The sequence below is a fragment of the Globicephala melas genome, chromosome 16, assembly GCF_963455315.2.
Source record: "Globicephala melas chromosome 16, mGloMel1.2, whole genome shotgun sequence".
Taxonomy (NCBI): domain Eukaryota; kingdom Metazoa; phylum Chordata; class Mammalia; order Artiodactyla; family Delphinidae; genus Globicephala; species Globicephala melas.
This window is the reverse complement of record NC_083329.1, coordinates 8,112,012-8,124,663: the sequence shown is the minus strand read 5'-3', so window position 1 is coordinate 8,124,663 and position 12,652 is coordinate 8,112,012. Positions and strand designations below refer to the sequence as shown.

At 46.1% G+C, this 12,652-nt stretch overlaps 1 protein-coding gene across 4 annotated transcripts in view; it reads right to left on the bottom strand.

Moving 5' to 3' along the window:
• Window positions 1-12,652, bottom strand: part of CPXM2 (carboxypeptidase X, M14 family member 2) — a 154,912-nt gene that overhangs the window by 42,223 nt on the left and 100,037 nt on the right. For 3 of the 4 annotated variants that reach the window (XM_060286060.1, XM_030831987.2, XM_070043840.1), the window contains 4 exons: window positions 10,716-10,839; window positions 9,301-9,497; window positions 8,108-8,287; window positions 4,792-5,089 (listed from right to left, as the gene is read on the bottom strand). In XM_060286060.1, the coding sequence (XP_060142043.1) occupies window positions 4,792-5,089; window positions 8,108-8,287; window positions 9,301-9,497; window positions 10,716-10,839 (799 nt within the window). The remainder of the gene's footprint in view (window positions 1-4,791; window positions 5,090-8,107; window positions 8,288-9,300; window positions 9,498-10,715; window positions 10,840-12,652) is intronic. The other variant, XM_030831990.2, reaches the window with a different exon arrangement.

Below are 12,652 nucleotides of genomic sequence, written 5' to 3'. Positions count from 1 at the left end.
TGCACAAAAAATTAATTAGAGCAACTGATGGGGGACAGAATGGGGGGTTGAGATAGAGAGAAGATGCAGCCGGAACAGTCCGTGGGGAAGACAGGCATATGTAGGACATCTTTGACAAAAGGAGGACTGAAATGTTTTTTAGATAAAATTATTTTCATTTTATTAAACTCAGTTTAATAGTATTTTTAGGATAAAGGTATCATTTCTTTTTCCTTTAAAAAAATTTTTTTTTTAAATTAATTAATTTATTTATTGGCGGTGTTGGGTCCTTGCTGCTGTGTGCAGGCTTTCTCTAGTTGCAGCGAGTGGGGGCTATTCTTCGTTGCGGTGCGTAGGCTTCTCATCGCAGTGGCTTCTCTTGTTGCGGAGCACGGGCTCCAGGTGTGAGGGCTTCAGCAGTTGCGGCATGCAGGCTTCAGTAGTTGTGGCTCATGGGCTTAGTTGCTCCGCAGCATGTGGGATCTTCCCGGACCAGGGCTCAAACCCATGTCCCCTGCATTGGCAGGTGGATTCTTAACCACTGTGCCACCAGGGAAGTCCCTCTCTTTTGTTTTCTTTTTGTTTTTTTTTATCTTTTGAAAGGTATCATTAATTAATAGTATGGCTTTTTAGTGTTTAATTAAATTTAGCTCAAGAGTCATGCCGCTCTCAGCTACAGCTCTATAACTGTAGAATAAAAACTGCAGTTGTCTATTCTAATTCATACACATAACTATCCATCCCACCATTTACCGAGTGTTTTACATAAGCCAGAAGCCGTCCTTAGCGCTTTGCATCCAAGCTCATTTAGTCTTCATCACAAATCCAGCAGAGATGTAGGTAGCATAGCCCAGTTTTACAAATAAGAGAATTGAGGCAGAGAATGGTTAAGGACTGCATTAAGGAATGTATCCAGAATCGTGTGTCTGGACAGTCAGGGTTTGAACCCAGGTGTGTGTGATGTGTGCCCAGCCCTTGCTTGTCACTGCTGGGGGACTGAAGGGCAAATGTCCTCACCACCCAGCTGGAATGCAGACAGTCTCGTGCATCCTGACATGGCTACAACAGGACTTGGTCCCTGTATTAGTTTCTTAGGGCTGCTGTTACAAAGGACCACCAACTGGGGGGTCTAAAACAACAGAAAATTATCCTCTCATAGTTCTAGAGGCCAGGAGTCCAAAATCAAGGTGTTGGCAAGGCCACACCCCCTCCAAAGGCTCTTCCTTGTTTCTTTCAGTTCCTGGTGGCCCCCGGCATTCCTTGGCTGGTGGCTGCATCACTCCCATCTCTGCCTCTGTCTTTACAGGGCTGTCTCCTCAGTGTGTGTCTTCTCCTCTTCTGTCCTTTTTAAGGACATTTGTCACTGATTTTAGGGCCCATCTGGGTAACTCAAGATGACCTCATCTTGAAACGCTTATCTTAATGACACCTACAAAAACCCGTTTTCCAAATAAGGTCACACTCACAGCTTCCAAAGATTAGGAAGTAGATGTATATCTTGGGGGTCCCAGTCAACCCACGACAGTACCCAAAATGCATAAATGAATGTCAGATGGCATAAAGTCCAGTGGCTCTCTTCCCAACATTTTATTTTTGGAAACCATTTGAAATAGCAAGAACACAGTGCTACTATGTTATGTGTGAGGGCCAAGAGGACTCCCCCGGCAGAAGGCACCACCAACAAGCCCGCCCTGGCTTCTGAGGGTCAAGGCCACAGAGAGAGGAAGTTGGCTGGGCTGGTCTCTCTGTTGACCGGGGACAAAAAGCAGGTCCTCCTGCACGTCAGCCTCGGTACTCACCCGTCCTCTCTTCCCTCCTTCCTCGGAGCGTTCAGTGATACATCCCTCAGTACAAATGTCTGTTTAAAAATCACAGCTTTGGATGTCAAGATCAATTCTGTATCGATCTGCTGCCTAATCGATAAAGTCACAGACAAAAGGTACAAAATACACAGTCACTCTCTCTACCAGATTCCAGATTCGAACCATTCACAGGTCACCAGCCATGGGCCTTTGATCGCATCTGTGATCAAATAAGGAGAGTGACAGCAGTGGGATAAAAGGAGTGGGACGGTGTCAAGTTAATGGAAAAACCCCTCACAGGACCTTGTCTGGCTGAAGAAGGTTGGCCAAAAATGCCAGGTCAGGGCTTCCCTGGTGGCGCAGTGGTTGAGAGTCCGCCTGCCGATGCAGGGGATGTGGGTTCGTGCCCCGGTCCGGGAAGATCCCACATGGCGCGGAGCGGCTGGGCCCGTGAGCCATGGCCGCTGAGCCTGTGCATCCGGAGCCTGTGCTCCGCAACGGGAGAGGCCACAACAGTGAGAGGCCCGCGTACAGCAAAAAAAATAAAAAACCCAGGTCAGCTCATTCAGTGGAACCCGAGGCGTGGAACCTCAGGCAGCGCCCACAGATCAGCACGGACAGGCCCTCCCGGGAGGGCCGGACCTCTCCGCACACACACACAATTCTCATTATCCCAACCTCCAGGCCTTGTTAGTACTGAAATAAATAAATGTGATATTTAAAACTCTGGAGCGGGTCTGCCATTTTGCAGTCAGTGCTAGAAGCACTAGAAGAATTGGCAAAATGAGACACCAGGAGAGCGGTGGAAAACTTGCACCAGGCTATCGTTAACGCTGAATTCCAGCCCTTCAGCGAATGTCATGCAGCTGAGAATCCTCCGTAAGAAATGGCTTCAAAAGTGAAACGTGCGGGCAGGAGGTGTGGGGTGATCCAGATAGCTCTTCCCGGCCGAGGCTTCTTCCTTTGGGTTCTCTCTGGGCCTGGAATCCTGCTCTTGTCACGGCTTCAGTGTGGAACACGGGGCCACGCAACCCTGTGGCTCTGTGGGGCCGACGCTGTCACAACATCTGCCTTCCTTGTGCGGGAGAGGATGCCAGACAGCAGCCGACACAAAGAAGGTCTCACATCCCTTTGGAGTTGAAATGCACACACTGCAAACGCTGTGCCTTTTGAGCTAGACTGCACCCTGCTCCCAGCTACCCACTCCCCACTAACTAAGGCCTGTCGGTGCACCGCTAACGAGTGCGCAAGACCCAGACAGAAAGAAGGAGTGGAGGGGAGGAGAGGAGGGAAGGAAATTAGACATCCCATCTCATTAATCTTCAAAGAAATGAATCTGCAGACTTCGTCACACCACCTGCAGGAAGAATGATTAAAAAGGCTTAAGCCATCACATGGCTCTGCCACAGAAGTCCCCGAAACAATGGAAAATACAATGGATAGAAACAAATCAAATGCTGCTGATGTGATTAAGTGGCAGCCGACTTTTCAGAACGTTGCTATTGACCCGCCGCTGGCAAATCCCGCCGTGTCCGAACCCAATTTAGTCACAGAAGCCATAAAACCTAAACAGATACTTCACGTAAAGATTATTGTAGGTTTTTAGGACTAGAATTGAAAAAGCAAGCATGCTTTTGGCTACAGGATGTTTTCTTGATAGGGATTTGCATTTATTTTTTTTTACTTTGAACAGAGCAAAACCCTGGTGGAGAGAAATAAAACACCTCTGCTTGGTGTCTAACTAAGAAAGAAATGGCAAGCTTTCTGCATGTGTTTAAAAATGGCCAAGGAAACATATATGTCTACTCCTTTCTAATTTTTTTTCCCCTGAGTGTCACATACCTCTAAGGTATGTGAAGGCTGAACCTCTAGCAAAGGAAAATAATATTAAAGTTACTTAGTACAGTAAAATAGAGATTAAGGATATGCTCATAAAAGATGTTTCATGGTGACTATGCTACTGGAAGAGGGGGGAGGGTAGGGGGTGGGAACTTACAACTGAGTGTTTCTGACAAGCAAGACACAGAACACAACATCCACCATCTACAACCTCACAACAGCCCTAGAGGGATCATCGTCATCGTCATCATCATCATCATCGTCATCACCATCCTCAAGCCCATTTTACTAATGGAAAATATGGGCGTTCAGAGAGGTAAAGTAACTTGCCCAGAGTCACACAGCATTTAAGTGATGAACTAGAATTTGATCCCAGGTCTATTTGACACGGGATATTTTTCAAATTCATCAGCGGTTTGATCAACCTTCACAAAGTCAAGACAAGAAGCAATGAACGTTATGTTTGGGGTCTTACCATCCCAATGCAGAGGGACCTCAGGGAATGTGGCATCCTCAGCCATCCTCATTCTGGAGCCCTAGGCCAGGAGCAGCCCTGACACAGGAAACAAAGGGCTTATCCTGCAACTTGGACCACGGGGTCATCTGGCTGCTGCAACGGAACTCCTAAAGTCTCTGCTGGAAGCCTCTGTGTCCTAAGGGGATGCTGGGAGCAGTACCTTGTATTCCCCGAATCACAACAACGGGACTTTGGCCAGATGCCCTGATGTGGCTGGAAGACCTCCAGGAAACAGGATATTTGGAAAAAGTCTCGAGCGTGGGATCAATGCCCCGCCTCCTCCAAGGGCCGACAGAACGTTTACCATCTCTGACCCTGTAACAGCCAACTAGCTCAGTGGCTATGAGCAGACCACGGAGTCAAACAGACCCCAGCTCTGCTCCTTGGGAGCTTGGACGGATCCCTCCCCGTCTCCAAGCCCCAGTTATCTCATTTATAAAATAGGGAGTAAGCCACACCCCTTCAAAGACTACTGTGAGCATGAAAGAGGAGTCTACAGAGAGCTCTGGCACCTTATAAATGGTGAACTACAGTAGCTATCACGCTGGTAACAATGATAAAAGAAGGCTGGGCAGGAGATGGTCCTCCCTCCCGGTCCAGCAGCCAGTCCATTGTCATCGGGCCGCATGATGACAGCAGGACCGTCATACTTACTTCCGGCCACAGTGTGCCAGGAAGCCCCATTGACAGTCCCATCCTCTTTCTGGAAGTCTTCCGTGTGGCACACCCTCCTCCTGGCATCCGTCATGAGGCGGTGAGTGGAGGCGTAGGCGTAGGCCAGCCAGCGGAACACGTGGTCGTCGGGTGTGGGGGTGTGCTCCTGCATCTGCCACGTGGACCTCGCCATGTCGTAAGGGTAGGCCACCACCAGCTCCCCACCCTGTAGGTTGCCACCCAGCACGAAGGGGATCTTTTCCATCCAGGCTATGACGGCCCTGGTCTCCACTGCCACCTGTGAACGTTCCAAATTTAAACACATTTGAGAAATAAAATAAGAAGGAAACTGCTTTCTCTCCCTAGCTTTCCAAACAGGGACATAACTGAAAAAGCAATCATTTTATGGAATCACCTGAGCAAAATTTATAGAGTTTCAAAATCTGTCCTGGGAAAACTGGCCACTGTGGAAATCATGGACAAAAAAGAGAGAAACCCAGAGAAGTTTCGTTTCCTAGGAACATTCCAGTTAATGCACAAAGAGGGAATGACAGAATTAGAGTATCAACATTCTGCAACTCCACTGAATTAATGGCTCAGTCAATGGATTAATGCTCACCAATAATTACAAAGAGAGAGAACCAAACGTAACGTGTCTCCTGATGACGGAACACACACCTAGAAAAACCATCCACCCTGTAGGTGACCAAGCCTCTAGTCCGGGGGTCGGCAGACTTTTCTATTAAGGGCCAGATAGGAAATAGTTTAAGCCTTGAGGGCCATGCAGTCCCTGTGGCAACTACTCAACTCTGCCATTGTAGCAGGGCAGCACCACGGACAATACGCGGGTGAATGAACATGGCTGTGTTTCAGTAAAACACCATTTACAAAAACAGGCCTGAGTGGGACATGGCTACTGATGGTTGTAGTGGGAAATCCAAAAAAGAGGGGATGTATGTATATGTATAGCTGATTCACTTTGCTATACGGCAGAAACTAACACGACACTGTATGCTCCAATAAAAATTAATTTTAAAATCTTTTATTTTATAATTAATACCTTTTAAAATCATTTTCCTCACCATGAAAAATCATTGTAAATGACTGTGAAATTTTACCAGATACTTCCTTCTGCAGACAAATTATTTCTTTGGTTTTTTTCTATCATTTCATTGATTTTTGCTCTTTTTAATCACAGTCTTTCTACACTTTGGGGGTTTCTTTTGTTATTCTTTTGCTAGCTTCTTAAGTTAGTTGATGTTCAACGTTTCTTATTTTGGAATATAATCGTTCAAAGGTATAAATTCCTGAAAGCACTATTGTTTTTGTTATACTCCACGAATTTTGACATTTAGTATTCTCATTATCTTTGATTTATTTTTTAGTTGCCAGTATGAACTTTTTCTTTGACCCATTACTTATTATTTTTTTTAAATTTTCTAAATACATGGTGATGTTTTCACTAACCTTATTACTGTCTGCTAGTTTAATTGCTCAGTGGTGAGAGACTCATGGTCTGCCTGACTCCTATTTTCTGAAATTTGTTGAGATTTCCTTTACAGACAAGAACACCATCAATTGTTGAAAATTCTCCAGGGTTTACTCAGAAGAATATGTATTCTCTACTTGTTGGTTGTAGAACTCTTACAGATCCCTATGTCAAGGCTGTTAATTGTTATTCAAATCTCTGTCTTTGCTGATTTCCTATCTATCTAACCTGTCCATAACTGAGAAAGGTATTGGTGATGAGAGGTTTGTGTAATTCTCCCTGTGTTTTTAAAGAACAAGCTCAAAAAACTAAATTCTGGACTTAAAGCAAAGACTGAAATCCAAGGACTTTCTATAATTGTGCTAAAATAATTACTTATCTCTCAGAGACTCAAATCTAAGAAAGCTGGCAACCATATTCCAATTTTGGTCCAAGCGTTCCCAAATTATAACAGCACTTGAATCCTCAGCCTTGCCAGATGTCACTAGTATGTTAGCTTGGAAAAAAAGCAGGGATTATGTAGGGTGGAATTAGGAAATGTGAGAAAGGATTCAGAAGACCCAGAGGGCCAGAATTCTTTACTTCTCCACCCCCATAAGGCGCCCTTGGGCATCCTAACTAAACGGCATGGTATTGCCACTGTCTGTCTCCATCATGTGACTGGTTGCTTCTTGAGGTCCTGGAGAACACGATCCTGTGCATCACTAAATGAGGCAACCACGCTGGCCCTCCTCCAGTAAGTGGTACCCACATGTGCTGTGAGCTGGAGCTCTCTTTTTTTGATCTTGCAATGTGCTTGCCTAAAATATAGCATTTCCCAGCCTTCCCTTTGGGGGGTGGATGCCGAGTTTTGACTAAACTCTGGCAAGATTTAAACAAAAGTATTATGCAGGAATTCTAGGAATGCCTAGAAAGTGAACTGACTTATCGGAGAGGAAGACTTTTTTTTAACCTTTTCTCTCCTTTTCCTTCAAAGACATGATAGCTGGAGCCCCAGATGGAACTGCCATCTTGAATTATGACCTTGAAAAATCAAAGTCCACGTGCTAACATCTGGAGGCAGAAAGATGACTTGTGGGTTCCTGATGCTCACGGGCTTCTATCTGGCTGGCCCTGAACCATCTGCCTCCGGGGTTCTCTTATGTGAAAAAAGAAAAAAAAACCTTTTACCTCGTTAAGCTGCTGTGACTTTGGTTTTTTTCTGTTGGTGTACCCAAACCTAACACTCATATAGTAATCAAGGCAGACCTTTTGAAGGACATACAGGACAAAAGACTAAGGGTACAGTGCATTTACAGTGGGCAGAGGAGGCAATAAAAGGCATGGGAAATTCGGCGAAAATTATTTCTTCCACGAGATACTTTTTTGCAAAACTAGACCTAAGAAATTTGGGGGAGACATTTCTCATCCAATTGCATTTTTCTTTCCAAAGAAGCACCACATGTAATAAATCCATGGGGACTTGTGAAAATAAAAGTAAGATATCTCAAGTAATCAGTGAGGTCTTAAGGACAAATTTCACTGCAATTTCACTGCACTGCCAAAGATGAGGGTTATAATGACCGTAACAAACACGCACAATTGAGGCAAAGTTTTTTCGGGAAGCACCGCAAAGAAATCTAATTAAATGATTCCTCTTCTAGGAAGAATCTCCTCAAATTTCAATTTAAAAGGTAGTTATTATCTAGCACACTTCCCTACTTTTGGAGAAAACATGAAAGGAAAAAATGATTTTGTCTTGTTCTTAAACGTTATATCCTCTGCAAATACCGGTGGGTTTAACTTTGGCTTCCGCTGCTCTAGAGGTTATGGGGTCTTTTTACTCACCGTGGCATTTTCAGACAGAAACCACTCAGGGATTGCAATATAGTGATTGGGAACTTTCCGTGGGATGTTCTGTCGGTCCTCTGCCCCCCAGAGCAGTGTGTTTAAGTCAGGAAAGTTGTTGTTGATGTCTATTCCGTCATGGGTCCAGCGTCCCAGGGACCAGCCTCCCAGCTCCGAGCCCTGGGAGAAAATTCAGAATATGAGGAACCCACAGGCTTCTGGATCATTCTGTCTCTCACATACATGAGGCACCTCCGTCTCCATCTCCATTTGGGGCCTCTATGCACCCTCTGACCCAAAGATGACATCCAAAGGAGAATATTTGGTTAATAATCTGTTAATATTTGGTGGGTGATGGATAATATAGCCAAGCAACTCCAGAGAGGGAATGCACAGAACCATTCCTGCCATATGGCAGCGCTCAGAAAAGTATGAGGTCTCCCCTGCCTCCTCTTCCTTCACCTCTTCTACACAGGTTGAATGAAACTCCAAGTAGTAATGAATCTAAGACTGTGTCAGTGCAAAAATCAAACGCCACCATATAAATGCTTTCTCCCTGCAATTCTGGCTCACTATTTCGCACTGCAAATCCCTAACCAACCATTTGCACCAATAAATACAACCAAAACTCTGCACTGTAAAACTTGCATTTGATAGGTACCATTGTTTTAAGTATAGTTTTCCATTTTATTCCCAGATACTGTGAATATAATTATGAATACACAATACAACATTATACTAACTGTAATCTATACATAACTCTCTATATAACTCTAACCTATATAAATTCTATATCATAATTGGAACATGACATATAAACAATATATCAGAATAATAAAAATAACTGTCCTCAGAGAACTGATGAGAGGATTGTAGGTAATAATCAAGGTCAGAACGTGCCTTAAGTGCTCAATCAATGCTAGGTGTTATTATTATTCTATCCTATTGTTCCCACCGTATATATAACAATATTATCATTCATGCTCATTTTCTTCAGTCTGTTAGTGTCTCCCCATAATTCTCAATTACTGCCGTGCATCTTCCATAAGCCTTGCGGGTTTCCTTGTCTCAGCGGAAAGACACTTAAGAAGAAAGCTGGTAACGTGCAGTTCAGATCAATCATGGCTCAGCACATTGTGCGGGGGGGAGAGGGGGGAGAGCTGCTGTGCTGGGCGAGAGGAACGGTCCATTACCCCCTCGTAGGCCTTCTCATAGCCGTCGGGGTTGAGGGAGGGGATGATGTGGATCCTGGTCTCCTCCACCAGGCGGACGATGCGCGAGTTCCGGGCCAAGTACTCCTGGCACAGAAACTGCATCAGCAGAAGCATCAGCTCCCGGCCCAGCACCTCGTTGCCATGGGCCCCCGCGATGTAGTGGAACTCGGGCTCACCTTTACTCAAAGATGGGAAAAAACAGAGGATCATATCGGATGCTCCCAGCAAAACAGTCCTCGTCACATTGTATTAGGAAAGAAATCTCTGAATGATAGAAACTTACAATTTTAGCCCTCTCTGTTCTTTCAAATCAACCACAATTATACCAGTACAATTTTTATTAATTCCCAGATAGTCAGATATATAAGAAAATGAGTAGAAAAGTCTCAAATGATACCAGCCACGGGGTAGGAATGTTTAGCCTTATTTGGCAAGAACAAATACAATAACACAGTGTTTAGAGTTTAAAAGTTACAAATTAGACACAAGCCAGAGCAATTATTTTTCTCTTCGGGGAGGCAATTATTTTTCTTAAAAGAACTTTGTATTCAATTTTATAAAGATACAGAGATGAATAAACGCAAGCAGAAAGTAGTGTCAGGGCAAGTCAGCAGTGACACCGTTTTGTAAAGTGGGCCTGTCTTTGAGCTTGTTCTCTTCAAAGCTCAGCTTTTTCAACGTCGGATTTGTCAGTGCGGGCGCGAGCTGACAGCGCTCCTGCCTCTTTTGTTGGCCAAGCTACTGCTTTTGCGGAAATGTGATTTCACCCACAGATAAAGCCCTTACCCTTTGAAAGGCACTCCTGAGAGAAACTCCTGGAATACCGATGAACATTGAAGTCGAGAGAATCAGACAAATCTCTGCATTTAACTTGCAGTGGATTTCTAAAGGGCTCACAATTTTACCAGAAAGAAAAATCTCTGACGCCACTGCCTCTCCTCTGCCCACTGACTTGTAGGAGAACATAGTTTTGGGAGTGATTGAATGAGAAATGGCTGAAAACAGGAAATGCTTGAAAATAGGATGGAAATTTAAAAGAAAATTAAGGGAACCATCTCTAACTAGAGCCCTTAATGACCGGGGAGTCCAGAATTTTCTCCGGGAAAAAAACCCTGTCCTAACCATCTCCAGCTATTTTCCTCTTTGGTTAGCGTGACCGGTCTCAGAGATGGGGAACAGAATTAAATACGGTCCATTTGGAGAAAAGGAGGGTATTTCTTAAGCAATTTGACAGCCCACATCATAAAATGAGGGGTTCACAGAACCAAGATCTGCAGAATCTATGTAAGAGTGAGTGCGTGGGCAGCTCCCGCCCTGTTTCGTGACCATCGCCTCGCTCTTTAAGAAAGCAGCAGACTCGAAGGGCCGGAAGCACTACAGAGGGGCAGCCTCACCGACTTCGTGCTCCCCAGGGTGGTCGGAGATCTCCACGGCGTACAGCTTCAGGCCCTGGTGGCTCTTGCCAATGTTGTAAATCCTGGTGATGTTGGAGCACATTTCGTTCACGACCTTCATCAACTGAGAAACAAGATGGGTTTACGGCCCTACACAAGGATGGCCACGCTGCACGGAGGGCAGACCTCTCTAGAAGACAGCCCTCTCCCACGGCCCCCTGCACACGCCCACCCTCCTGCACACCAGTGCTATCCCCCTGCCTGGAGTGCTCTCCTTGTGGCCCCTCTGCCCGGTCTTCCAGCACCTTGCGCCTGTGTTTCTCACCTCCCTGAGCTGGAGTGTCACCTCCCTGGGTGACGAGGTATTACCTTTTCACCTTGGTTTCCTGTTTTCTTATTGTGCCCTCATTAGACAGACTGAGCCTTTTCTCTCTATACCCTTGCCTAAATAAATATTTATTACTGAACATCATTTTTCTCTTACACTGTAATGAGCAATCTATGATGTCAGGCTGAAGGAACACACACGGCTTCGCCCTCCTGGAACTCAAAGTGAGGTAACAGATGGAGTGCCATCGCCACTTCATTGGTGCCAAGTAGGGGGTGCGTGGAGGCCAGGGTGACGGGAGCCGTGCAGTGAAAGCGTGAGGGACGCAGGCTTCTACGAGAAAGTGAAGTATATACGGGTGGTTTCCCGAATTCTGCTTGGGCAGTCGAGCTTGTCAGACAGCTGCCAAAGGAAGGGAAGAGGGCCTGCTCACCACAGGAGCCCTGGGGCAAAGCACAGAGACACCCCCGCCAGAGTTCATCGCTGAACGGGTACCTGTGAGTGAGCTGGGTAAGTGGCCTTGACTTTCTGGGGGAAACTGTTTAGCCATCCCCAAGTGAAAGAAGCTGTGATGCAAAGGCTGTCTCTGCCAGGCACCAGACTAGCCACGCTTCCCCATGGTGGAGTCAGGTGTGTTCATGAGATAACTTCTGACAGGGTGTTAGAGACCAGGAGGGAAGCTTGCGTGCTGTGGAAGCAGCGAGGGAGGACATCCCAGCCAGGGGTGTGGGCGGGCGCCCACGGAGCCTGCGCGTCCGGAGCCTGTGCTCCACAATGGGAGAGGCCACAGCAGTGAGAGGCCCGCGTACCGCAAAAAACCAAAACAAACAAACAAAAAAACCCAAAACTATGGAGCTGGTAAATCGGTATCGTAGAATTTCTGATGGAGTGGAGTGACATTGCACTTGGTTTGCCTTTTGTAACAGAGCATTCTGCACTGCTGGGTGGAGGGCGATCCCCGGGCCTCGGTGCGCATCTCTAAAGGAATGGAGCTGTTGCTGCTGGTGCTTTGCTTTTACGACACACCTACGAGGTGTTACAGCCACAGCCCTGCTCAGGCATTCAGGGTCTATTCTCTCACCACTCCTGGGAGGGGGAAACATGCTTTGCTTTATGATAACTCACTTTGTGTTATAATACCTAGGCGAGAGAAAGAGAAAGCTGACTATAAAGGACCCTTGTTCAAAGAGGGAAGAGGCAGAAACCCACCATCACTGGAGAAACCACATGCCAGCAAGGTTAACGTAGCTTCACACCTCTCACCATGAGGGAGACATACCGAGGGGCTGAAGCGGAGGCACACAGGAGTAGGCCAAGTTTTAACAAGAGACACGGTGATAATGTCACTAGCAACGTTCACCATCGCGGTCAGAGTAAGTTCTATTTCTCTACTGAATCTCATCGTGAGGACCCCCAGTGAAGCAGACAAGCAAGGAGGCCTGTCCCCATTCTACAGCTGTGGAGACGGAGGCTCAGAAGGACATTGAGGGACTTGCCCAGGGTCACCCAGCTGGTACCAGGTGGAGCCGGGGCTTCGGACTCTTGAGTTCTTATCTGTCCATGAAGGTGCAGCAGAGCGATCGAAACAAGCAATGCCACCCCTTTTGTC